Source organism: Epinephelus fuscoguttatus, linkage group LG7 (assembly GCF_011397635.1).
Source record: "Epinephelus fuscoguttatus linkage group LG7, E.fuscoguttatus.final_Chr_v1".
In the NCBI taxonomy this organism is placed as follows: domain Eukaryota; kingdom Metazoa; phylum Chordata; class Actinopteri; order Perciformes; family Serranidae; genus Epinephelus; species Epinephelus fuscoguttatus.
The window spans coordinates 18,151,518-18,176,925 of record NC_064758.1 but is presented as its reverse complement, the minus strand read 5'-3'; the positions used below and the strand labels follow the sequence as shown (position 1 = coordinate 18,176,925).

At 38.3% G+C, this 25,408-nt stretch overlaps 3 protein-coding genes across 5 annotated transcripts; 1 reads left to right on the top strand and 2 right to left on the bottom strand.

Moving 5' to 3' along the window:
- Nucleotides 1–1,261: 1,261 nt before the first annotated feature.
- On the bottom strand, nucleotides 1,262–18,446 carry ppih (peptidylprolyl isomerase H (cyclophilin H)). 2 transcript variants are annotated; one of them, XM_049581317.1, is made up of 10 exons: nucleotides 18,267–18,407; nucleotides 7,984–8,048; nucleotides 7,808–7,831; nucleotides 5,861–5,905; nucleotides 5,656–5,683; nucleotides 4,096–4,138; nucleotides 3,406–3,498; nucleotides 3,019–3,106; nucleotides 2,874–2,914; nucleotides 1,262–1,796 (listed from the first exon to the last, which is right to left on the bottom strand). In XM_049581317.1, exons 2-10 carry the CDS (start codon nucleotides 8,012–8,014, stop codon nucleotides 1,728–1,730), a joined length of 462 nt encoding a protein of 153 aa, XP_049437274.1. In that variant the 5' UTR covers nucleotides 8,015–8,048; nucleotides 18,267–18,407; the 3' UTR covers nucleotides 1,262–1,727. The 2 variants fall into 2 exon arrangements, with proteins under 2 accessions (XP_049437274.1, XP_049437273.1); XM_049581316.1 differs by lacking the exon at nucleotides 5,656–5,683 and having other exon boundaries at nucleotides 18,267–18,446.
- si:dkeyp-100a1.6 (probable G-protein coupled receptor 160) lies at nucleotides 13,395–15,204 on the top strand. Its single transcript, XM_049581313.1, has one exon. The coding sequence runs from the start codon at nucleotides 13,433–13,435 to the stop codon at nucleotides 14,534–14,536; it is 1,104 nt and encodes a 367-aa protein (XP_049437270.1). The 5' UTR covers nucleotides 13,395–13,432; the 3' UTR covers nucleotides 14,537–15,204.
- Nucleotides 18,447–19,459: 1,013 nt separating the features above from the next.
- taf10 (TAF10 RNA polymerase II, TATA box binding protein (TBP)-associated factor) lies at nucleotides 19,460–24,084 on the bottom strand. 2 transcript variants are annotated; one of them, XM_049581315.1, is made up of 5 exons: nucleotides 23,661–24,084; nucleotides 23,215–23,372; nucleotides 21,529–21,593; nucleotides 19,989–20,103; nucleotides 19,460–19,812 (listed from the first exon to the last, which is right to left on the bottom strand). In XM_049581315.1, the coding sequence occupies exons 1-5, from the start codon at nucleotides 23,785–23,787 to the stop codon at nucleotides 19,723–19,725; spliced, it is 555 nt and encodes a 184-aa protein (XP_049437272.1). In that variant the 5' UTR covers nucleotides 23,788–24,084; the 3' UTR covers nucleotides 19,460–19,722. The 2 variants fall into 2 exon arrangements, with proteins under 2 accessions (XP_049437272.1, XP_049437271.1); XM_049581314.1 differs by having other exon boundaries at nucleotides 23,655–24,080.
- Between the last annotated feature and the right edge of the window lie 1,324 nt (nucleotides 24,085–25,408).

Here is a 25,408-nt window from a genome sequence, read left to right as displayed (position 1 = left end):
CATTAAAAAATGTTGTCTCTCATACTTTTCTGTAAATTCTTGCTGAGATGGATACATTTCTTAAATTTCAAGGGCACGCAAAAGCTTAAATAGTGACATCCTGATGTAATAACATACTATTTTCTTCAATCATATTGCCTTGCTCAATAAACTGGTTAAATGCAGTCATTATCCCAATGCCACTTTCAGTAGCACGGAGCAGACAAACCCAGACTGAGTGCGAGGCAACCCCACTGCAGCCCCCCCTTCCATTGTCATGTTAATGCTCCACTGGCACTGTTTATGAGCACTGGCTGATGTGTGAAGAGCTCGCTGTTAATGGCCGAGCCCCGTTCTCCCACACAAAGATAGGCTTTAGCATTGACCCCAGAAAGCCTCCCCACGAAGAGGCTTCTCTCCCCCCCCCCCCCCCCCCCCCCATAAAAAAGAAAAAGAAAAAACCTTCTTCCTGCTTCCATAAGAACAGAGTCTCCATCTGAAAGGATTCTTTTGTGCCAAGGGAACAAGGTCCAAGGCAGAAGAGGGAGAGTGTGGATGGGGGAGGGGGTCTGGTGGCTTGGATTTGTATGGATGGCTGGGATAGGAAGAGGTAGCCATAAGTTCAGCAGAGGATTGCTTGGCACTGGAGTGTGTGATTTGGAGGACTCTCGTGCTTTTCACTGTAAAGTGTTTCCCTCCTTTGCCCTGGTGATGAGGTTGAAATTGATTAGCATGCGCTATCACTTCAGCTTCCAAATACACACAATTCTTTACTGATAAAATATATTTTTTCAAGCTATATACCGAGTTTTTCAAGGTCAGAAGCATATGAGGAGGGGGAAATGAGCTACCAAAAACACTGCATATTACACTGGATACACAGGCCTCACAGAATTAAATTTGAAGCAGTTGCAAAACATACATGACCAGTTTCTTCATTAGATATTAATTTGATAAAATGGTGGATTAAAATATAAATATGAAAAAGGGCCTGATGGATCATTAGTAAGTTTTTGATTTGTGTTATTTGTAGCTGGTCTTACACTCCATGGCTTCTGTTAACATTTTAATAAATACTTTTATTTTGTGAAACTGTCTGATGGCAAAAAATAATTCTTTGTTACACAGGCATACTTTAAATAGTATATAGACTTTTAATGCCTGAGGTTCAGAGAACGTTTGAATCTGAAAATAAAAACAGCTCAACCACGAAAAAACACACACATGATGCCCATCACAGATTTTTTTTCCTTTTTCAAAGAAACAAGATCTCATCCAAGGGTTTATAAAAATGCAAAACAATTTATTGATCACAAATTACACACAGAGTGACTGAATAAGAATGCGTCACATGCCAAGAATAATTTTCTTCAGACTTAGACTTTCTTGTTTGTCTTTTTACAACAGCATACACAAATTTGTCTTCATTTGGAATAAGATAAACAACAAGTGTTGAACATGAAGTTTTGGAAACTGAATTTTAAATCCATATAGTTAGCACATTTTGTCAGTTCCAAAACCCACCTGAGATAAGAATAATCTTATCTGGGTTTGGATGCAGCAGTGAATGTGGTGTAAGTTATACCAAACTCAGAAAATTGCAGAAATGATGTACTGCCGATCTTTATACTGTCATTACTTTATAAAGTCATCCATACAGGAAAAACTATATGGGTTGATGTTTGTTGAGGTGTATCAAGTTAGAGTGAGACACTACTTCCTGGACACTGAGGTGGTGCGGTTCTGGATCACATCTCTCCACACTGTGCGATGACAATGGTGAGTTTGGGCTTGTTGTTGGGTCCCGTAGGAACATTCTGTTGGCAGGAAGGAGCACAAATTGTCATGTAGACATTACACTCAGACAAAATTATCCTTATCCAACAGTACAGCCATGTTTTTTTTTTACTACAGTGCAGCTGTCTTGCCTTTAAGCTGACAGAGTGGGTAGTAGTGGCGTCAAATTGGCATCTACGTGAAATGGACAGCTGGCAGGATGGGATGAAAGGGACATTTGATGACATGTTATGTGTGCCACCCACTGCAGCGAGCTTTTAAAAGCAGCTGATAGCAGTTAGCAGCTAACTCGAAGAAGAAAAAGAACAGTAACCAAACATGTCTGCAAATTGGGGAGACAATGAGGTCTGGGAGCTCCTTAACCCTCCACACAGAGGATCAACGGCCACATCACAGGGACCGTAAACTCTTGTTATTGCCATATTATTCCACCGACCCGTATGCTAAATGTCACACTACAGGAAGATGTTGTTGTGTTACACGTCACGCCCATCACGCCTCTTTTGCTTCTGGAATGCCGGCATGCTACCTAACATCACACACTGACGCTGCATTATGCCTGTGTTGTTTTGTTCAGTATGAAAAAGCAAATGCAGCTTATTGAAAGGAACTTTACTGCAGCACTATCAGAGGATCTCTGTGTAAAAAGGGCTTGCCTCAACCCTTCTGACGCAGGCTGAAAGTAAAATAGACCTATGCTTTCACTTTCAGTCCCTTTCAGAAAGTGCTAACAGCAAAGTAATGCAATGTGTTTGGGAAGTACTGAGCATAAAACTGGATAAATGAGTCTTGGATTATACTGCGTGAGGTGTTTGAGAGTTTGTAGACAGATATTAGATATAGTTTTGCTGTTGTTAAACCCAGTCCCCTTTAACTTTAATTTATCAATGTTTGCTGTTTTTGGATTATTCGTTAACCAGAGGCATGACAGAAAAACAAAGTTTTCTTAGCAAGTTCAAGGTAACACACAATGAATAGCTGATATATAAATGGTAATTTTGTGGGTAAGGTATTCCGTTAAGCCTGAATACATTTTCTTATTTTCATCATTACAAGTGGTCTGAACCCAATAAATTAATTTTGCAATGTATTTTTACCTCAATTTTTCTCATGACCAGCAAACCGTCGACCACTTTCCCTGTAACAGTCGTAAACAAGACAGTTTACCTCAGGCACATAAACAGATCAAATCATCGCTCTACATAAATATAAATGCACAATTAATATTGTAGACTTACTCACCAAAAACAACATGCTTCCCATCTAACCAGTCACATTTAGTGCAGGTAATGAAAAACTGACAGCCATTTGTCCCTGGGCCACTGTTTGCCTGAGTAAGACACACATTATTGAGAAAGAATGGCAGTGTTAAAAATCTGTTTGTCTATATTGGTCAGGGTTAATTCACTTTGAATGGATCAATCAAATCCTCTTGTCTGTTAGAGGTTGGGGTCAATCAATTTTTAAGTGGATTAATCAAATCTTAATTAACGTAATATTTTATAATGTATAATAGAGGATATATACAACTGATTGCAGGGAATCTTGATTAAGATAACATCAATGTAAAGAGAATCTGTGCTGATTAGAAGGCGTCCCTGACATCTGAGCACTGATCTGCATACATACCATGGACAGAAGACCAGCCACACTGTGCTTTAATTTGAAGTTCTCGTCTGCAAATGGACCTCTGTAGATGCTACAAATACCAGTCCCATCACCCTTCACAAAAAGACAAAAACCAGTGCATAAGACAGGGCTAACAAAGTGCAATGAGAAAGCCATATAACTTGTGCTGTAATTCACTGCAGGCCCACCAGGGAGCACAACACTGAAGCACTGTCCTGCTCAGTTCAAAACTCAGCTGCAAAACATGTAAAGATTTATTAATTTAATGAAGACAAGAAGTGCAAATAAAAAGGGGAAAGGGCCTACAACTGCAGTTGGTCAGCTTTTAAAATATCACCTTCTTTATATTGTTCATGGGGAACATCTTCCATTACCTCCTTCAACACACAGCTCTATCCAACATTCTTCTTCTCCGAGCAATAATCTTGTCAGAGATAATTGTTGGTTTTTCAAATTTCTCCACATGAATTTGCATTTATCCCTTTTTATCCACTCACATCAACCAAAAATGTATTGTTTGTTCTGCTCAGATACAGGCTCTCCAAAAAGGCAATACTCAATACATTGTGCATACCTACAAGAACATTTGTTAATACAGTGCAAGATTAATGACCGTCAGTTTACCATAGCCTTAATCCAAGCCCTAAATACAAACGACAGATGCAGAACACATGTTGTAGATGTACTTACATTTACAAAGTCTCCTCCTTGTATCATAAAGTCTTTGATCACCCTGCCAATCAACAATGAAAACACATCAGTACAGTCAGATTTGCTAAGGTAAATAAAAAGCAGATATAGGCAGACAGTCTGACTGGGTAACACATGCTGATATAGAGCCTATAAAAATATACATTAAAGCTACTTGATAACATGCTGTTCTACAACAACACACAAAAAGAGGTGAACAGTTTTTACAGGCCCTGTTTATCACAAGTGGACAGCTTAAAGTACAAGTGTGACTGCATGAAATGAGTCCTCAATGCATCTTGAGATCCAATCGCTCAGACCACATTCAGAGGTGGTATATGGCCACATTTTTTCAGTAGTGTGTACACTCATGTGTCCTGGGCCACATTGAAGGACCCCACACTTAAGTCCTCGCTTATTGACTTCCCACCAATAGACAAAGTGCTGAAGGACCGTCCCCTAAGTTGGCGTCCCTCCAGTGAACGGGTAGTTTGACATCTGCCCAGTTAGCATAAGCTAACATAGCACCAGCTGTTAAACAGTCCCAACAAACTGACTGATGCTGAAACTGCACGACTCTTTCATTATGTAACAGCTGTGTGATGCTAACTGTTAGCCCTGTCACTGTGTGTGTGCATGTGTGGACTCTCATCAGCGAAGGTATAGCATGGAAAACCTCACATTTTTGTGCATAGAAATTGTGTATGTGCATATTAAGCGGGAAAGTGAAATCAGATCACAAGTGGTCACTCGAGACGAATGTGACGCATTCTAATGTCAGGTGTAAACCAGAGACTGTAGATAAAACATAGACAACTCGTCTCCACTTACTCCCACTGTACAAACATGAAGCCAAAATATCAAAGATATGTCTGATGCCATGTTTCATTGGTGACATCATTTGGAGCCACTCTGCACATAAGTGTTCTCTGCGGTATCAAATTCCATCTCATACACACCTGTCCGACCAATCACGAGCAGCGCCATTGTTCGCAGCACACCAATTGGTGCGCACAACTGTCAATCATGACATCAAACCCCCTTCCTTTATAGCATCGAATAACTAATTAAAACCAAACTCATCAAAAAAAATTAACACTGAGCATACATCAGCATAATAAGAACCTAAAATGATAGAAACCATGTTTGGGAAAACTTTATTTGACGTGTACTTTGATTTTTTAGTTTGGCCTATGTCCTATCCGCTAACACAGAGGGGGCCTATACTGCAGCCAGCCATCAGGGGGCAATGGAGATGGTTTGGCTTCATTTTTGGGGAGCTGTTCTTACGTCTATCTTTATTATACAGTCTGTGGCGTGAACAAGACTTTGAGCTGCCCACATGTGATTGGATAACCCAAGACCTATAGTAATACAAGGTGTAAACAGGCTCACAGACACCATAGTTCCCATAAAACACAAGTTGCTGTTTGGTCCATTTTTTATGTTGTGTATTCTATAAGCCAACATCAAGGGCCAATCCTGGATTTCAATGGTTAGCACAAATAGCTCATCGTTGTCTCATCCAAGGTCCAGTACTTCATTCTGTGTCCATCATACTTGTTCATGAGTAGCTCAGCCTCCAGAACTATGAATATTAAGAAAAACAGGGCTAACAATGGATACCAAGGAGACAACCAGGTTAAATAACTCAAGGCCATCAGTCGGTGTGGGTTTCTACTTGAATATACAAATCATGATTAAAAATCTTTACGACATGGGAGTATAATGTTAGCTATACAAACCAAGCCAGCAAGTTGTTTACCTGTGGAATGTGCAACCTTTGAAACCAATCGGGACTCCATCCTTCCTGTAGGACAGACGGTAGACAACAAAATGAAGTTGGTGGTGGAGACAGTCACAATCAAGCTGTACTGTACTACAAGCACTAACTTCTCGCAAAGCTGGTTTGTCGAGGTATGTCATATAAGGTCCGACAGTATATAGGTCATCATTAACAGTTCAGCAGGTATGGGTACATACCACGCCGCAGGCAGCTCTTAGACCGTCATTAAAATGATCCTGTTCTATTGTCCCTGACTGAGGTGTATATTACAATGGCCTTTGGTTTGAATATTAATGTGTATGGAGAGACGATCAACTTTGTATATAGGTGTGCAATGAAGGAATACTATTGGTTGCATAAAGACCTCCTGGTCCTGTTGAATGGTCTCATATTCCTTCCATGTTTGGTGACCACACAGAGCATTATATCAGCCTCAGTGACTCAAAATAGCTGCCAGTACCAGTGCAGATCCTACCATGCAGTGTTGGTTAAAAGCTTGCTTTGGCTTCCTCCAGGTAATCCCTTTTAGATTTAGAATAATAGAGAAAGACTGCTCATTAGAGTATTGTTCTTTGTTTTCTTTGTAAAGGACGTGTGCTTCTTACAGCAGGCTATGGCTCAGTGTATACTGCACTATATGACACACTGGTTTCAAAGAATCTGCAGAGCATCTGGAAGGTGTGACAACCAACTGAAGCACATCATTTCTTTACTGCATAATATGAGTTTGAATTTTAAAATAATCCTACTGTTCAGCTGTGAAAAACAAACTTGACTTAGCTTCGATGAAAGGAGGCACAGCTCCAAGTAACTAATTTTCCTTTTGTCCTGCTGCACTCCTGCCACAGCCATACTGTGCCTGTCCTGGCTCTTTGTCACACTCACACACACACACACACACACACACACACACACACACACACACACACACACACACGTAAATACCCTTCAGAGACCTGTTTAAGCACTTATGTGGTGAAATAAGTAGGCGTCTCCAGCAGAAACCTTTTATGTCAATCAGGTTTCTCCCCATCCTTTAATCTGGCAAAGGAAAACCAGTTTCTCATTTTCATGGTTGAAGAATCTGGTTGCTACCAAATGCTGGGACCAATCAGATTTCTTGAGGGGAAACTTCTTTAGTTTTCAAACTGGGAATTGTGCTGAAATTATGATATTATTAAAAGGAAATATAAAACATTTTTCATTACCTTTCGCTTGATCCCGTCTGTTTGTTATCGCATTGATCCAACAACTTAACTCACAAGACTTCAGAATGAGACTTCCTCTTGACCAAGACTGGGTTAGACGCAATAACAGACAGACTGGATCAAGCAAAAGGTAAAGACAAAACATTAGATCTCTTTGTAAGGTCTTTTCATTATGGTGTCAGACGCTTATGTCAGTGTCAAAAGCAAGCACTCTAAAGGTCAAAACACACCGGCGGCGTACGACACGCGTCAAAACAGCTGCCCCCATTATTTTCTATTTACAAACCCACACCAGCGGGGGCTCGACGTGCGTCAACGTGCTGCGCTGCGGCACTTCACGCTATTGTCCTGTTTTTCCAGCGTCACCGCCCTTGAAAAAGCGCTATTTTGTACTTCCCAGCCTGGCGGACTGGAGTGTGCAATAGAAATCTGGTTGACGCCCCGCAGCGCGACGCTTTTTGTGTGTGTTGGGGGCGGCACTTGACTCGCATCAATGACGCCACCGTCATATGACGCCGCCAGTGTGTTTTGGCCTTTAGTGGGCGTACATGGACGCTAACCCCGACTAATAAATTTCAGACTGTTTTGCTTAATACTGGAACAATTTTAAAAACGGATGCTCCCATTAGTCACTTTAAGTGCTCGTTAAGACGATGTGTGCAGGATGGTGATGTAGTGTTTGAGTACCATCGAAGAATACAGCCCTTCACTGCCTTACCTGAACTCTCCAGTGCAGAACTGCCTGTAAAAGATGAGAAAAGTGTAAGAAACATTTTCAAAAACTCAAATGTCAAATTGTCAAATTTGTGTTAATATATCACCTGTGGTAATCTCTTTTCTCTCAATTTTTTAAAAACAGACCATGTGATCCAATAATCAGATTTTCCCCCTTACCGGAAATTCTCTGCCGTCTTTGGAACCACATCAGCAAACAGCTCCATCTTCATGCGTCCGACATCCTGGAAAACAGATGACAAAACATTGTGTGAACATACAAAACAATGACGACCTAAAAAGATGGACGCATAGTTGCCCCAGGTCAAAACTACAAAGAGTGAACAGAAACTGGTCATTCCTGTTGCCAGAGGCTCCTCTACATGACACCGATGGCCTCATCTGGACTAACCAGTTATACTCAGACAACGCTGAGCTCAAAAATATATCACTTCTACTGAATAACTGGTATAGGATTTCTTCTAGTCTTCTATTCCCCCGACTTCTGGCTTTGCATACACACACGCACATACGCACGTTTTATTAATCCTTGTACATCTTCAAGTTCTCTCTGGACTTTGCTGGGAACATCAAGTGGACTCTGTTTCATCTCAGCAATACAAGCTATATTGTCTCAGTTCTGATTCCCAGTGGTCAAAGCATACATAATAGAATGATGTAAATGAGACAACGCCACAATCTTGATGCGACACATTAAATCCTCTATGAGCTGTGTGTGCATGTGTGCGTTTGGCAGCATGGGTGTTTGTCCACCCCGGCCTCCCACAACCCACACGGACATGCAAGTGCCGACTGTGACAACAATGACCGGGTGTCTGTATCTGTGCGTGAAAACAAACATTGTGCTGCAGTAAAAAGAGAGGTTTGTCCACATGACATCACTGCACAGCCCTCCCTACGGTCCACGCGCACAACTCACAGTAAAACAAGCACAAGCACCCACTGGCTCTCATGTCTTTGCCATATAGACAATACAGTGTGTTTTTAGTTTCCAGGCAATGAAATTAAATACAGAAGCTGAGCGCTGGTACAGAGCAAACATCAGCCACAGAACATTTTATCTGCTGAGGGATTTCTCTGGCTGGAGGGTGGCGTGCCAAACAACAGGTAACACGGTGTGTAACATTTAAAAATGTTGTTTCTTATCAGATAATACACAGATTTAAGGGTCTAATGTCTATATTTGGATTAACGCATAGTGGTGAACTACTTTTGTTGTAATGCTGGAATGAGGGTGTCACATTTCATGTCAAAAGAAACAAATACTGGAAGGAAGATGAGACAAGTGCACTGAACTTGAGGTTACTAAGGATATTTTGAGGTTATATCACAAAATGTATCTCGATATTTTGAAATCTGCTCTTAACTATTGTAGACTGCTACATGCTAAACTACTAAATAAACTACTGTTACAATGAAGTTAAACCAAGTACTTTTATAATGAAGTCAAAGTACTGTTATGAAAAGTAGTAAAAAAGGAAGTAAAATGATTGTTATAATAACGTTAAATTAAGTATTGTTATAATTAACTATATCAAAGCGGAACAACATATATATGTTAATAGTTAACGTAGAGTGAAACGGTTCCAGTGGTACCATTAAATATGAATTTATCCACTCTGAGTGAGAAACAAACTACCAGCTCTCCAGTTCACGCATTACTTAAGTTGCACTGCTGCTTCATAGACGCTGTCTGGAGCCTTGCCGATACAAAAACACATGCCACACCTGCTTACACACCAACGCCCAGTAAAGACTGGTCTGGATGGGCGGGAGAGTGTGTGTGACCACTCATGTTGGTGCCTGTGGCTTTAAAAACAAAACAAAAAAAGGACATAAATTCTAATTACTGTTTGCGATATAGTCATTTTATACATCCCACGTGGAACAAGCCACATTACATCAAATATAATCAACCACCCCTACGCTGAACTGATTGAGATGCACAACGAAAGGTTTCATTTAACAGTCATGTTCAAGAGAAGAAACTACAGGAACACTGTAACAGCCGACTCTATCACATGGACTTTAACTCCCCTGCAGATTCCTTGTACTTAGAAGTATAAGGATGTAAACATTCACACTGAGAGCAAACAGTCGCACATAGAAAACAAATCAAGCCAAGCTCTCGTGACAAGTATTAAGTATTCATCATCCTTTATATTTGATTAAGATTTTTTCTAAGTCTATTTTGTATTATCAAAATAAATGACTGGATTAGAAGGAAATATAAAAGTTACATGCTTTTACTTATTAAGGAATCATAACACTGCTTTTCCAACTTCCCCTTAGCTACTGAATGTAAGTAATTCTGCATGCATAGAAGTATATGCAAGTAGCTGGTCAAAACCCTGACTGAGCCAACTTTTCAACACACTGAAGACTTCATTAAAAGCATGGTATGGCAGCTGGTTTTGTTATAGTCTGGCAGGGAAGTATTTAGTAAACCATAGGCCTTCAACATATAACATGTGATGCAGTTTCTTTCTAATTCTAGTGTAAAGGTATAGGGATCTGGTGAGGGTGAACAAAACCAGTCACAGGGTGTGGTTTCAGCTACGAGTATTGTTTGAAGAACCTGTGTTTCCAATCTGGATTATCTGTTACAGGACATGTACATCAACATCACAAGAGGCAGCCACCTCTGGGGCATATAGGAGGGTCAACAAGCAGGCTTCCTTAAAGACAGAGAGAAGGTGTGTCCCATTGGTTGTTTGCATTCACAATGGGCAGGTGGAGCCATCAAGAGCTGCCTCAAAGCGAGCTGCTCCACCTGACAACAGTCCACTGACAAGTCTTGATGAAAGTGTGCAGGGCCTCTGACTGGATCTCTACTGAGACTCTCTGGACTAGGACACCCTGAGTACAGAGGTACGGTTTAGGGTCACACTTATTTCTTTTAACTTGTTAAGTAAATGCTACATGCTTCGAACTAGCTTCTCCTGTCATCAGTGTGACAATATAAAATGCTGTAAATTCAGGATGGTGTTAATGCTGCTGGAATAATTACCATTGCTACAAGATGTTGACATGGAAATGACAACATGCAACATAAAAAAAAAGGAAGCCAGATTTTATAAGTGATAGGGCTGCAAAAAATAAAGCGGCATCGTTATTGCAATGTCAACTTGTGTGATAAACATGTCACGCAAGATTATGAAAGAGACTATAGCATTAAATTGAGAGCAGCAGGAAGGCAAACTGATTATACTTAAATATCTGTTTATTTTATCGCAAGTAATATAATTATGGTGATATTTAACAACAATAACGTCCTGTACTGCAAATTTTCTTCATATCGTCAGCCCTAATAGGTGAGATAATGACACGTTTCTGTTTAAAGACACACACTTCAGAACCAAAGTGTGTCTCAAAACTGCAATGAATTTCTTTTGCAGGGGAAAAAAGAAAATAACTTTCCAAGAAATAACTTTTACAAATGAGTAATTGTCAGTGTACTGTTCAGTGGAATTATCAGTGCTTTACTGTATTTTGTAAGGCGGGAATGTGGCAAACAAATATGGATGGACATTTGTGATATTTGCTCTACACTGGTCACCCCTTGTTTACATGTGGGGTGTAATAACAAACAGGACTAATTGGTAATAAATACTACACATGTGATGATAATGTACATGTAGCACACTAACCAACTTCATGTAATCTCACATTGTTTAACTGGTACAACAAGTTTTATAAATTCAACACAATAGCTAAATTTTGTCTGTGAGGCAAAAAGTTATAGTTGTTTATCTTTCAAAACGTAAATACATCTTTTTAGATCCACCAAAAAAATACAGATTTTTTTTTTTACAACCTTAAAGGTCCACTGTGTTGGATTTAGAGGCATCTATCTGCAGAAATGGTAAATAGCATTCATAACTATGTTTTCATTTAGTTTATCTGAAAATAAGAATTGTTGTATCCACCATGTTGTTTCTACAGTAGCCCAGAATGGACAAATGAAACACTGGCTCTAGATAGGGCCATTTGCATTTTCAAGTCAGCCACTGTAGTTCTTAGAGATGTTCCATTGTGTACCACTGAGTTAAAACAACAACAACATACGAACAAAACATACAGAGAGTGAACATAACAGAACTTTTCTTATATCATCTAGTTTGACATTTTGCTAACGGCTAACATTACAATTTCTCTAACAGTAGTTGCCAGTGGCTGCACAGCACAACTAGCGGTTTTATCCTGGTGTGAAACTACTTTAAACTTCATCTCTAAATTACGTGGTATCGAATTGGTGCATAGACTTGTGCATTCGCTGATATCCGATCCAGCATTTTGGGCAGTATAGGAGGTATTTCCAATACTGGTATCAGTATCAGAACACCTCCAGTAGTTCTCCTATATACTTCGCACATGGGTGAAGTTTCAGTTCTGCAACCTCACCGCTAGACTAAATCCTACACACTGGCAGTGTTTGGGATAACACATTACCAACTGATATTATTACATTTACAATATTACATTACGTGTTTTCATTTTTCATTCATCCACACTGATCCAAACCACTACGCTCCAGCCAGTGTGCCAACAGCAAAAATATCCCTTGACGGTTGTTGTGTCATTAAACGCTACATTATAGGCACAGAAGGGTGCCAGAGATCAGCACATCAGGGACTGTGCGTTATCATGTTTCAATTAATATACCTGCAACATCTACAACATATCCTATTCTGCTTTTGCGTCCCACGGCTGCTTGAAAGCAGCGGTAATAAGAAACTGGCCTGCGGTTTGTTTTTTCCTCATCCCTGTGATCGGCACTTCTGGGTGATGTCAGTATAAGTTGGATGGGTTTTCATTAACACCCCGTACAACTGCAGAGCAACACCATCCTGTCCTTATGCATAACTCTCTCTGGTGCTGCTGTAGCTGACCATTGCAACTTGTGGGAACTGACAGGTGTGTCTTTCAGCTCCAGTGTATTAATTGGGGCTCGTCATGGTGACTAAATCGCACCACCATTCTGTTTGCTGTGCTTACATAATTATTTTTTCAGAGTGTTTCATAAGCCTACAAATACTGATCCATACCTCATAATTATTAGACTTTGATTGTCTGCCTGCATGACCCTCTCTGTGTCCAGGGCTGTTCCCTTATTTTAAACGGTCTGGGCTATTTAATGGTTGTATATCTTCACGCTATTATTAATACAAGCAGGGCCTTTGAATACAAAGTGGTAACCACTGTAGCACTGGATTTAAAATGAACTGTAATAAACTGGGACTTCTGTGTTTTGATTACCCGCTGTGAAACAACATGACCCTAATCCATTTAACATGCCTGTTTGTTCTTCTGAGATCATTTTGGGGGAAATAATACAAAATTAGTGTAATAAATAACTTATTTCAGAGAGTAATATTCTAAAGTGACTTATTACTATAAAATGAAGATTATTAGTGATATGTAATATATTACATTTTTCTCACTCCCTGTGAGACCAGCCAAAGCTTGTGGACTCATGCATCCATCATTTTTCTAATCATTCCTTGCAGTCTATTATTTGTACAGCTTAAGTTCCTAATCAATATTATCTTGTCATTCACAGCATTTCCTGGAGCATCTTGAACCGAGTGCTGTTGCAGTATCGTAAATGCTGCCTGAGTTGGCGGCATCTCCAGAAAGTAGCCATACCGTCAAAATGCTGGGCATCATAGAGCAATGGGATGCAGCGTCTGGCAATCATACAGACAACACTGACAAGTACCTGTTACTCATGCTTTTCAAGTTAGGACTGGATGCAGTGGCCCTTCACTTGTGCTGCCGGAAGCGGTTTACCTCCTTTTTAAGCATGTGCAGCCTGTCCATCGTCTTGGCTGACTTGGTGATGGTGTTATTATTGGCAGGTGTGTGGTTTCTTGGGCCTGAGAGGTATCTTGTGTCACTGTGCTTCATCTTGGCTAAGGCCTCGAAAACATATGAAGCACTGCCGCTGCCCATGACATGCTTGGGTTTTCTAGACTACTGCTTAGAAGACAGCAACCTCTGCAAACAGAGCATGCCCTGTAAATACATAAGGAATGCTGTCCTGACTTTGCTGGTGTGGATGCTAGCTGTTTTTTACTCCTTTGTTTCTGCCACTTCCGATCTGATGGAGCTGGATTATGTGACAGGTGTAAGGGCCCTTGTGTGTGATGTAGAGGAGTCTGCACTGATTACCTACTTCATTTTGGGGCTGTTCGCAGTAGTTATTTGTACCATGCTGCCCTATTGGTCAATGATTCCCCAGTGGTTGAAAGAGGCTGACAGATTATCTGAAGCGAGGGAAGAACAAGAGAACCAGAGCAGCGATTTGTTGTTCACTTCAACCAACTGCACTGAGACAAAAAGTGGCATAGAGAACAATCTGGAGGAGACAGTCCAGCCGTACCCGCCTCTGTGGTTCAGCCTAACACTGGGCTTCAGTATATTTTGGATGCCTTATCTCACCGTATCTGTGGGCTGTTTGATCTTAGGCTATGGAGTACCTGCCTACATCACTGTTAACCTTCTGTGGTTGGAGTGCGCCAACAGTTTCCTGATGGGTGTGGTATTTTGGGTAAATAGCAAGTCGCAAGGACCATACAGCCAGCTCCCAGAAAACGTGTGCTTGTGGCATGTTTACTGGCATTTGAGCAGAGGAACAAGACAGCAGCAACTGCCTGTAGCTGTGTTTAACCCATCAAAAGCAAAGAGAAACACTCTCCTCTATGTGTGACAGAAGAAGAGGTCAACAATAAACCTGTTACACCTAAGAGCCAACAGCCAACATCAACTGAAAAGCATGATAGGAGAAGGTAAAGAAAGACTTGACTTAGCATCTGTAAGTGGTTCACCTGTGTGTTAGATGCTTAAACTGAAGCCTGGACACAGACATGAATGTCCCAGCTCTTCATCAGCTCAAACAGAAAGGCTTTTGGGAAAGAATTAAACTGTACATGCTGCAGCTAACCAGACACTGTGACTGGACTTCCAAATGTACTTTGGAGTTTTGCTGAAAGCTGTGATCATTATGCTAAACCTATGTAAATATTTGCAGAAATCACACCACAAATATTCTTTTTGTACGATCATTTGTATATTTGTTGTACAGGCTTTTCAAAGATAATTTTGGTCTTGAGGGAAAAACTATATTGACTTATGATTGATAGCTATTCTTTTTGGATTTTCTGTCCCAAACAGGTGTAAATGCTGTTTAACAAATATCTTTTTAAAAAGTCCTTAATTTTTCTTTGACTGAACCATGTATTTTTCTACTTTTTGTTTGAAAACATGAATTACACATACATTAAATGTGAATAGATTTATTTGAAGAGGCTCAAAGTTTATTCCTGACCTTGATGATCATGTGATATGATCAAAAGCTAATGGACCTTCTAATGAGATAGTTTTCCCAAACATTGTTTCCAAGGTCAAGAAGGAACTTTGAACCTCCACTTTTAGTCCAACATGGATGACTGAACCTAAAAGTGCTCAGGGTTTTGTGATGTATACTTCCATGACAACTGCGCAAACCCCTGCTAATGAAGAAATCATCAAATGTACAATATGCATACTATCGTTTAATATGCTTTCATGTACATATACAGTTGTATGCATTAGTGTTGTCACTAGGGATGAGCGATAATATCAGCAAGTCATCGGTATCAGCTGAGAGTGGCTTTAAAATAAATATAAAATAAATAAAATAAATAAATCAGAATCAGCCAACATGCTTTTTCTTATTTTGCACAATGAATTAATATTATATACATGGTATTTCGTGTCTCCATCTGCTGGTGGGCCATCATGATGAGAGTACACATATGTAATAGGATGTAAATTCCACTACAGAAGAGACTTGATGATCACTAAAATTAGGCGGGGGGGGAAAAGTAAATATGTCTATCTCTGTATCGATTATCAGCCAAATGACTTGTGTCATTGTGTAACCATGGTAACTTGTACCAATCTCAGCTTTACCAGTACTTTACAAATAATTTTAAAACTATTACGCCTAGCAAAGTGAAATCTTACATTTCTTATACCACTAAAGCGTTATTGACAGTACAGAGCTGTCTTGGTCACTGTAGGTTATAGAGTGCCCCTGTAATGAGTCCTAAAACCTGGAAATGAGTTAACATTTTGTAGTCCCTGTTCTCTTGTCTCAAAGTCAATGGGTTTTTTGAATGGGTTTTAGGTTGGTTGGCTGAAATAAGGTCTGTGGATAACACAAGCTTAAGACACTTAAATAAAAAATATGTCAGTTAATACCCCACTTGTGAATTTTAAAGTTTCTATGTGTCTTAAAATCCAATAGAAAAATCCCAGACTGATGACAGTCTGCTTATGCTGTGTTATGTATGTTATGTTTCCCTCTGCATTCCACTCATTTAAACCAATGGTGGGACGAAAAATGGTGTTGTGGATGGGCTACTGTATTAAGTTTGCTACATGCATTTCAACATGCAATACACCAATAATTTTGGCAAATGGCAACTAGTAACTGCATTAATTATAAATTGAGACAAAGGGATTTCATGTCGAGGCTGATTACAGAGGAACACAACTGGACGTGACCATGGATAGAATATGTAACGTGGAGAATGCAACTTCAATCATCCTAAAGTTGAAGTAACAATTACATTCAATCAATCAAGTCATCTCCGGGCTGGGAAATATACTGACATTGTATCGATATTGTGATATGAGACAAGATATCGTCTTAGATTTTGAATATTGTAGTACTGTCAGTGTTGCCTTTCCTGTTTTTTAAAGGCTGCATTACAGTAAAGTGATGCATTTTTTCTAAACTTGACAGACTGAAACAGCTGTTCTATTAAAAGGGAATTTTTGTTAACCAGGCGAAGAGGCTGACAGTTCAGGTTTAATGTAGCTATTATTTGATGAACTTGCTGATGGCTGATATGGCCTCAAAGATTTTAGATGAATTTAATTTTGCAGTTTTTTGAAATACCAGAAATGGGTTTCTAGTGAGGAGGCCAAGTGAAGGATATTTTACTTTTGTTAACAACTTAGAAAAGAGTTTACAATAAACAGAAAGAGAGGTAAGATTGTAAAAATGTAATCAGCTAAATGTCAGTGTGGGGACAGATTGACCCAGAGGGTGAATGAAGCTTTTTTAACTACGCAATGGACAACATCGTGATATAAGTCAATTATATCTAAGCATAGTATCTTTGAAAGAAAGTTAACTCTGTTTAGCCCTTGATATGGTTTATAAAATAACTCACGCCTTAAAGATCATAACCCGAATTAAGTATCTTATTTAAAATAAACCAGTATGTCAAAAACAATGAGCACGTTTACATGCACACCAATAAACCGATCATTATCTGATTTCTGGAATTACCAGATTATTCAACAGGTCATGTAAACAGCATGATCCGATATGCTTTAATCAGATAAAAGCCATTATCTGAATATGAAAAATCGGATAAACACATCTAGCTTTTCCCCAACAGTCAGATTATTCGGTGCATGTATATCCTTTAATCTGGTTTCTTTCTGGTTTTGCTATTTTATACTCCCACTCCACTACATTTTAGAGGGAAATATTGTACTTTCTACTCCACTACATTAATCTGACAGCTTTTGTTTCCTTTCAGATAAAGATTTTACATAAAATAATATATTTTATATTCTCAGTGTTTAAATTGTCACTTTTATTTTATCTTACGTATATACTATGCCCCTTTGTGTGACAGGTGCTATGTAAAGTTTATATACAATACACTCGTATATTACAGTTTGCAGTACTTTTACTATAAATCTACCCAAAGTATGTAAAATTGGCTCCACATTGATAAACTACACATTAGAATGCTCTCACATGTATTTGTTAATGATAAAAACAAACACTACAGTAAGAATACAGCATGATGAGTACTTTTACTTTTAATACTTTATTTTGCTAATATTACATGTGTACTTTAAATTAAGTAGGGGTTTTCAAGGATATGCGTACCTACTATAACAGAAAGTTTGAGGTGTATGTCATGTACTTGGGAAGAAATCCAACTAAAGGACTGAATCATGTAAACCAGGTTTTTCTTATTATCAGATTACTGAAGTGCATGTAAACACGTCAGACCGGATTATTACCATTACCTGATTATACACAGTTATCTGATTATTGTGTGCATGTATATGGGCTCAATGTTGAAAGAGCAGAACACTCAGACCACCACTTTAACCGTAAGTACACTACAAGACCACAATATAAACCGGGAGAGAATGGAGAATCTACACTTGGTTCATTTTGTGTATCAGGCACGTGTAGGCCTATTAAACTGAGGGCGTTTAAATACCACCGACGTAGTTTACTGGATCACAACAATTAATCAAAACACGATATGTTGGTGAGACATGCTAACGTTAACGTTAACAGTTACCGTTAGCTAGCAGGAAAGGAAAATCGACGTTAGCTAAATCTTTCTTCTACTCACCTGCCCCGCGATGGTTATGTCGAAGAAGACAATGGGGTTGACGGGATTTGTTGATTGAAGAAACATTCTCACACTTTCTTCGCTCTTTAAGCAAAAACTAAAGCACTACTTCACAGCACACGAGTAGTTTGAATGCCTAGCATATGCGCTGCTAGCACCTACGGCGGGTCAGGAGAGACAAGCTACGGCTCGCAGCTACGGACAAAACACTGCCTTCGCGAAAAAGCGCGAGAGAAAATACTGGAAGAAATCCACTAGTTTATCGTCTAATGGTAACCTAACTATACCCTTTCGGATGTAAAAAGAACAACTAACATTTATCTACATTTGTCTACTTGTGTTCTACACTTAGCGTGTATAGGCAGTGGTATTTTTACTGCAGTAGAATATCAACAGCTTTGCAGACAAAAGCAGTACTCCTGTTAACAGGACAATAAACAAAGGTGACAGTAGACTGGCAACATTATGTTTTCTTTATAGTATTCACCAAAATTCTATGTTAAATCAATATTTACAATTATTTTTTCTAATAAGTGACCTATGTCTACCCCGAGCATAGTAACATTTTTAAACTGTCTGAAAAACGCATTGCTGTAATGTAACTAAATACATTTACTCAAGTACCGTGCTTAAGTACAAATCTGAGATATTAGTACGTTACTTGAGTACTTCTGTTTTGTGCTACTTTCTATTTCTACCCCACTACATTTCAGAGGTTAATATTGTCTTTCTCCACTACATATATTTTTAAAGCTGAAATGCTAGTTACTTTATTTTTTATTAATAATCCAAATTTGCAAATAGGTTATGATATATTCTTGAAGGTTAAGCCACCCAGAAGTTTAAAGAACAATTTAAATGATTTCTACCTTTACCAGCAGCCACAGTCAAGTGATGAACATATGTATTTAACAATAATTCTAATATATGATTCTGAAATTGGCCTATCTACATGAGTACTTTTACTCACATTATTTTAAGTATACATTTTGATGCTTTGATACTGTACTCTTGTACTGACTTAAGATTTTGAATGCAGGACTTTTACTTGTAGCAGAGTATTTCTACACAGTAGTATGACTAGTTTTTCTCACACAAAAAATCTGAATAAGTCATCAATCAGTCAATGTCAGAATGCCAAAAAATGTATAGCATATCTACTTGTGTTGGAAAGATGCAACATCTCACATATATCAAGGTTTTCGTAAGGGTTTTATTTTCACAATAAAACGTAATAATACAATATAACATAATGCAATGGTGGCTCCACAAAAACAAAACAAAAAAATAAAAACAAATGGCAAAGTGACTACAAAAATGTGCCAAAGCTGTACTAAAGCACCATGATTTTAAAAAAAAAAAAAAAAAAAAAAAAAATTAGCAATCAGCGTGTCGATGGACTCTAGTGGGTCAGCAGGGAGATAAAACTAGCAAAAAGCCTTAAAGGAAGACAGGTTTATGTAAAGTAATATGGTTTCTTGACATTGATGCCGTATTCTGTGAGGGCAGGAGTCAGGTCCTCCATAGTCAGAGTGTACTTCTTATCCTATATATAGAGAGAGAAAAGGAAAAAATACAAAACCATAAATGATCAACATGATCTGAGCAATTAAAGACAGTTGACCTCTGTCACCATCTTCTGATAACACTCCTCTTTTCTCACACACCGCACCGTCAGAAAAGCATATGGAAGCACATGTTAAAAACAAGAGAAACACTGACCTTTGTCTTACTCCTTGAGCTTCCTGAGGCCGTGCCCTTCATTTTACAGTACTGCAGTGCATCATTGGCAATGTCTGAGATAAACTTCTGAGAAGCAAGGGAGATCAGACGGATTCTAAAGAAATGAAAAAGAAAAATCAATATTGTGGTTTTTACTGTCTGTACTCAGCCAGCATGTATGTTTCTGTCTATCCATATCTCGCATGGAAAAAACAAACTACAAGGTCAGATCGAGAGTTCATCTGATCTCATTTACACTTTTTACTGCCAATTACAACAATCATAAAGATGACTGTAAATGGTCGACTAGGCTAACGTGTCTGTACTTCATGCTCACACATGCCAATGAAGGCAAGTATGGAGGATTAGTAGCAGCACTGGTGTATACTGTATATTAGTATACGCCAGTTTTAGTTAGTAAAAGACATTTACATTAGCATTATCATTCAGCAAACCCCATAATAATCTACCAAGCACATTACCTGATTGAAAGCTGCTGAACTAAAGTCAGACAATAGTCATCTTCACAAGCAGTAATAAAATCAATTTATCTAAACTACTCAGGCACAAAGCTACATTTGTTTCCACAAATCATTATGAGCATAAGGAAACATACCAAACAGCCTGTCCCGGGTTAATGATTAAACACACAGCAAAGAGTTACATCATCCTTTTTAAAACTCCATATATGGTCTGCCTGCTAACTTACAAAAGATGTTTGGATTCATAATTTAAACTTTTAATTCAGATTCAGTTTCTCAGATCTTTAAACTCCCAACAAATAATTTAAAAAGCCAAATAGACTGATAAATGGACTGCTTTTATATAGCACTTTTAACCAAGGGCCTTACAATGTGCCTCTCATTAACACCTTCAAAAGCACTCCACTTGCACTCCCTTTATACCTGCTGTGGTGGTTTAACTAGGGCTGGGTATCGGTACTCAATACCTTTAAGATATCGTCTGAAATAACCCCGCACCAAGACGTCTAAAAAAATTCTCCAGTCAAATGATACCTGCATTCAATCTTCTTTGTACCCAGATCTTACTATTATAAGATTTTGCTTGTAGCTAATCACCATAAGCGTTCTTCCATTTAATGCTACCTGTGATTGGCCCACTACCACAGCAGCTACAACCCTGTGGTCAACTCGAACACAGTGTCTGTGATGGAGTTAGAAATTCAGCTTGCCAAGATGGCACCAAAACATTCGAAAGTATAGCTATACTACACACCTGAGGCGTCTGGTGGAATTTTATGTAAATGAATGCTTCCATTCACATGATGGGTGTCAAATGAAGTAGGAAAAAAATGATATCAAATGAAGTACTCTGCTGGTATTGGTATCACTTTAAGGGTACTGGTATTGGCACTGGCATTGTAATTTTTTAAATGATACTCAGCGCTAATATTGACTAACTTTTGAATGTAACAGCACTGTGATTTGTGTCATTTTGTCCCAATAAGTGTTTGAAAGACCTGGTAACACTGAAGCTTGAGGGAAGCCTAAGCTACAGAGTCAGTCAATGATGCACTCACATTCTTGGATCAGAAGCCTCAAAGCCAGCCCGGTTGAGGTAGTAGCCTGTAACTGCATCAGGAATCTGAGGGGGGCAAAAAGAAACAAAATCACATAACCTGCTTTTACTGCAACTGACACCCATCTATGTAGAGCAATATTACAGTATGTCTGCCATTCAAGGATGTTCAGCCAAATGAACTGCAGCAGGAACACTGGCCACTACAGGAAACTAACAGCATTGTTTAAGGAATATAGGAATATGGAATATTAGGAATATAAAAAACAAAATGTCATGTGTACCAAGGGCAGGGGGGATATACTGTGTGATGTCATGAATGTCCAATAAATATTGTTGACTACATTGTGATTTTATTTCACTGTTTGTACAGAGGCAACTCATTAAGTTGCTTTATGGCAATACTAAATTTAGGCCTACAGGATTTTTGCATCAATGTGATTGAGTGCCTCACTTTTTAATTAAATAATCACCCAGTCTTGAAATCATGTAAAAAAAAAAACAAACAAACAAAAAAACAAAAACACAACAACTTTAAATTTTAACTCACAAACACACTCATTCCATTACACATTATTTTTAAAGGATTTATTCATATGAAATAAACAAATATAATATATTTAGAAAATACTTTGATTTGCTTCCATTTTTTTTTTAAACTTTTGAACTTGCACTGTGCCAGGAAAAAAGCTTGTCCCGGAAAAGAATTCACAACTTTAAACAATTAAAATATGCGGTAAAAGCCTTCAAAACGTACTGATAACATAAGTGTAAAAATATACTGTTTTATCTACTTTAAAATATATATTTTTGTGAAAATGTCGGCCCTTACAGGATGTGTCCCAGATTTTTGTCAGCTCCATCAGATTTCTACAAAAACATCATTCAACCAGGCATAAAAGGTTATCTATACCTCAAGGACTCCTGTCTCACTTCTTGGTTTCCACAAAGGCAGGAATTCTGTTCAAGTACTGGTAAGCCCTCTATTTTTTTTTTTTAATAAATTAATTAAATAATATTGTTATTTGTTAAGTCTCAATTCATAACATATCAACTCTGTAGCCCTTCTAAATCAGAACTAAATAAGAATTATGATTTTAAAAGACTAATTTGATTAGCATTAAGAGAACTCTAAGCAACTTCAAAAAAATAAATTCACTACAACTGCTGTGAAATTAATAAATATGTAACTTTTTGTCAACTCTGTCGGATCTTACCTCTGACATCAATCATGCTTGCTGTTCGAGCAAAAACTTTAATCCCTGAAAGGCTGGCCCATTACAAGGTTTAATATTCAGGACATTGGTCTTTTAAAACATATTTTCCCAGCCTAATAGTGGAGAAAAATGTATATCCCCTGAAAAATAAGGTTTTACCTCAGTTCCCAAGAATGAGTGTGATTCACTGGATGAGAAACATACATATTGTAATTGTACCCATCTGGGTATTTGAATTTATATATCTTTACTTGAATATACATATTTTTTGACTGAATTTCAATTGAATTTGCTACAGTGAACTGTAAATGTGACTGGCAGGCGAGACAAACCTGCCAGGTGTTTCCAACATTAAATAAAATTTAGCTGTTAATAATTTGAACATATAGCCTATTTGAATTTGTCGTGAGACCAACAACGTGTCCTATAAATGCAGTGTATAGTGAGCTCACTGCCTAAAATTGACTTACTGTGGGAGTGTACTCTTCCAGCTGCATGAGGAAATCTGCCAGAGGCGTGGTGGAGAGGGCAGGCTTCACATCTCCATTGGTGATGCCACCAGGAACATAGACGCCGTTGGAGACAGATGAGTCTGCTGATGGTGTCACCATGGCCGCTGAGGTTGAAGCTGTAATAGAAATATTTAGGATGAAGTCATGATAAACGAAAGGAACAAAGGTGTATGGCTACCTTGTGCATTGCACAAAGAGGTGTTACAGTTTATACATAAAAGAAAGGGTGTCAAGCTGCATTGCCTGAAGAAAGGATGCAAACAAGTGTTAGATGTACTTGCACATACAATGAGACTGCCTGACCAGTCATCTAACTTCATTGAAACATACCCTAGCTAGCTATCCTAGTGTTGAGCACAACATGTACAGTAACATCAGTAAAAGTCACATAACGTTACCATTACTTGTGACCGAAGGGATGCTGCTGACGTTAGTTGTTGCATTATCATTTGCGATACAATTACTTGCAGTTGAAGACGTCGTAGAAGACACCCCGGTTGTGACAGACTGATTAACGTTGTCAATATTCATGTTGGTGTTCACGTTAGCAAACGTGCTAACCTTAGCTAGCTAGCACAGACAAGGTCTCAAAATATGCCTAAAAGCGCGATTCCGTGTTATATAGCTCTAAGATTGGTCTTCTACAAAATACTCTATTAATCTAATTATGAAGTTACGCTACTTTCTAACTCGGAGGATATTTAGATGGCAAAATCAGGCGCTAGTTAGCATCAGAAATGTTTGTAGCTAACGAGCAGCAGAAAGCTGAGCTCATGCTGCAGAGCGCTAATCGCGTCATGTGACCCGAGCTGTATGTATGGATCGGAACTGACGGATGTAGCCGAAGATTCCCGAAGACCCTCTGAAGTTACGTTTGGTTTGCATGTTTGGGCGGACTGTTTGTGATAATGTGATAAATATTCATGGTCTTTTTTTTGTTTGTCATTTGTTTTTTTGTGTATTAGACTTCTTTTATTGAGTTGTGACAGCAGCTAACGAGGTAGACAACAGTATGGCTAAGAAATAACGTGTAACTTTGGTAATTTAGCGACGTAACTAAAACCACGTTATGCGTCATAAACTCACTGCACATTGTGATGAGTCACTCTGATATGTATAACACATTTGTCCTTATTGAAAACAAGAAATACATGAAAGATAGATAGATATGAAGATGTAGCTACAATGTTGCGTTCGGGTGCGGTCGGAAATATTTTTGCATTACCCATACTTTGCATTACCCCATTTAGAAACCAAATTTTCTCCACATATATGTTTAATGTGGACTAATGAAGATATAAGGTTTAAATATAAAACGATTTTACTGACAGCTGGGTTAAAATTGACACCTTGTTGGTGATGCAATTATTGAATGAAAACGGACTTCTTTTTACCTAAACAGCATTTCTCCATAAATACAAAATCCTAAACTCCTAAAGAATTTGCCATAATTATTGATGCAAAACTTTATGCTCTGTTGAATTGAATGTGAGTAAATAAGATGCTTGGTGTGAATCCACAGTGTAAATATAACCTTATGTTAGATGGAATATGCATCACAGACAAAAATGTACAGCTATCTTAGGAGGGGTCCACAAGACCTCCTGTTCAGCCATTTTGGAATTTGTCACCAACAAAGTCAGTTAAGTCTTATCTAAAATTATATATTTGATTCACCCTCTAAACCAGGTACTCTCAAGATTCAGAGATGGTATTGATGGAAAATGTGTGTTTTGTAACTCTGAAATTGAAATTATTTATCATTAATTTATAAATGCCTCTGTATGAAATTATTTTGGTTAGATTTTGAATACTTCTGTAAGACGTTGACCTGTTCATTTGTTCATCTAGAAATTAGAGACATTATATTTTTTATTCTAAGAATTATATTGTAAAAAAAAAAAAAAGTACACTTTGAACCTCTTTGTTTTATATGGAAAAGTCTGTATTCACAAATGCAAACGGACTAAAACGGTGCTACACATACAACAACTGAAAATAGATATCAGATATTATATTGAAACATTACATAGTAAAGCAACTCAATAGCACATATTTGAAAAGCCTTAAATATATTCTTGAATGTCTTTGTCACTTGTTAAATGATACTCCTGTGCATATAGGTTTCATTTTGTTTGTTTGTTTGTTTGTT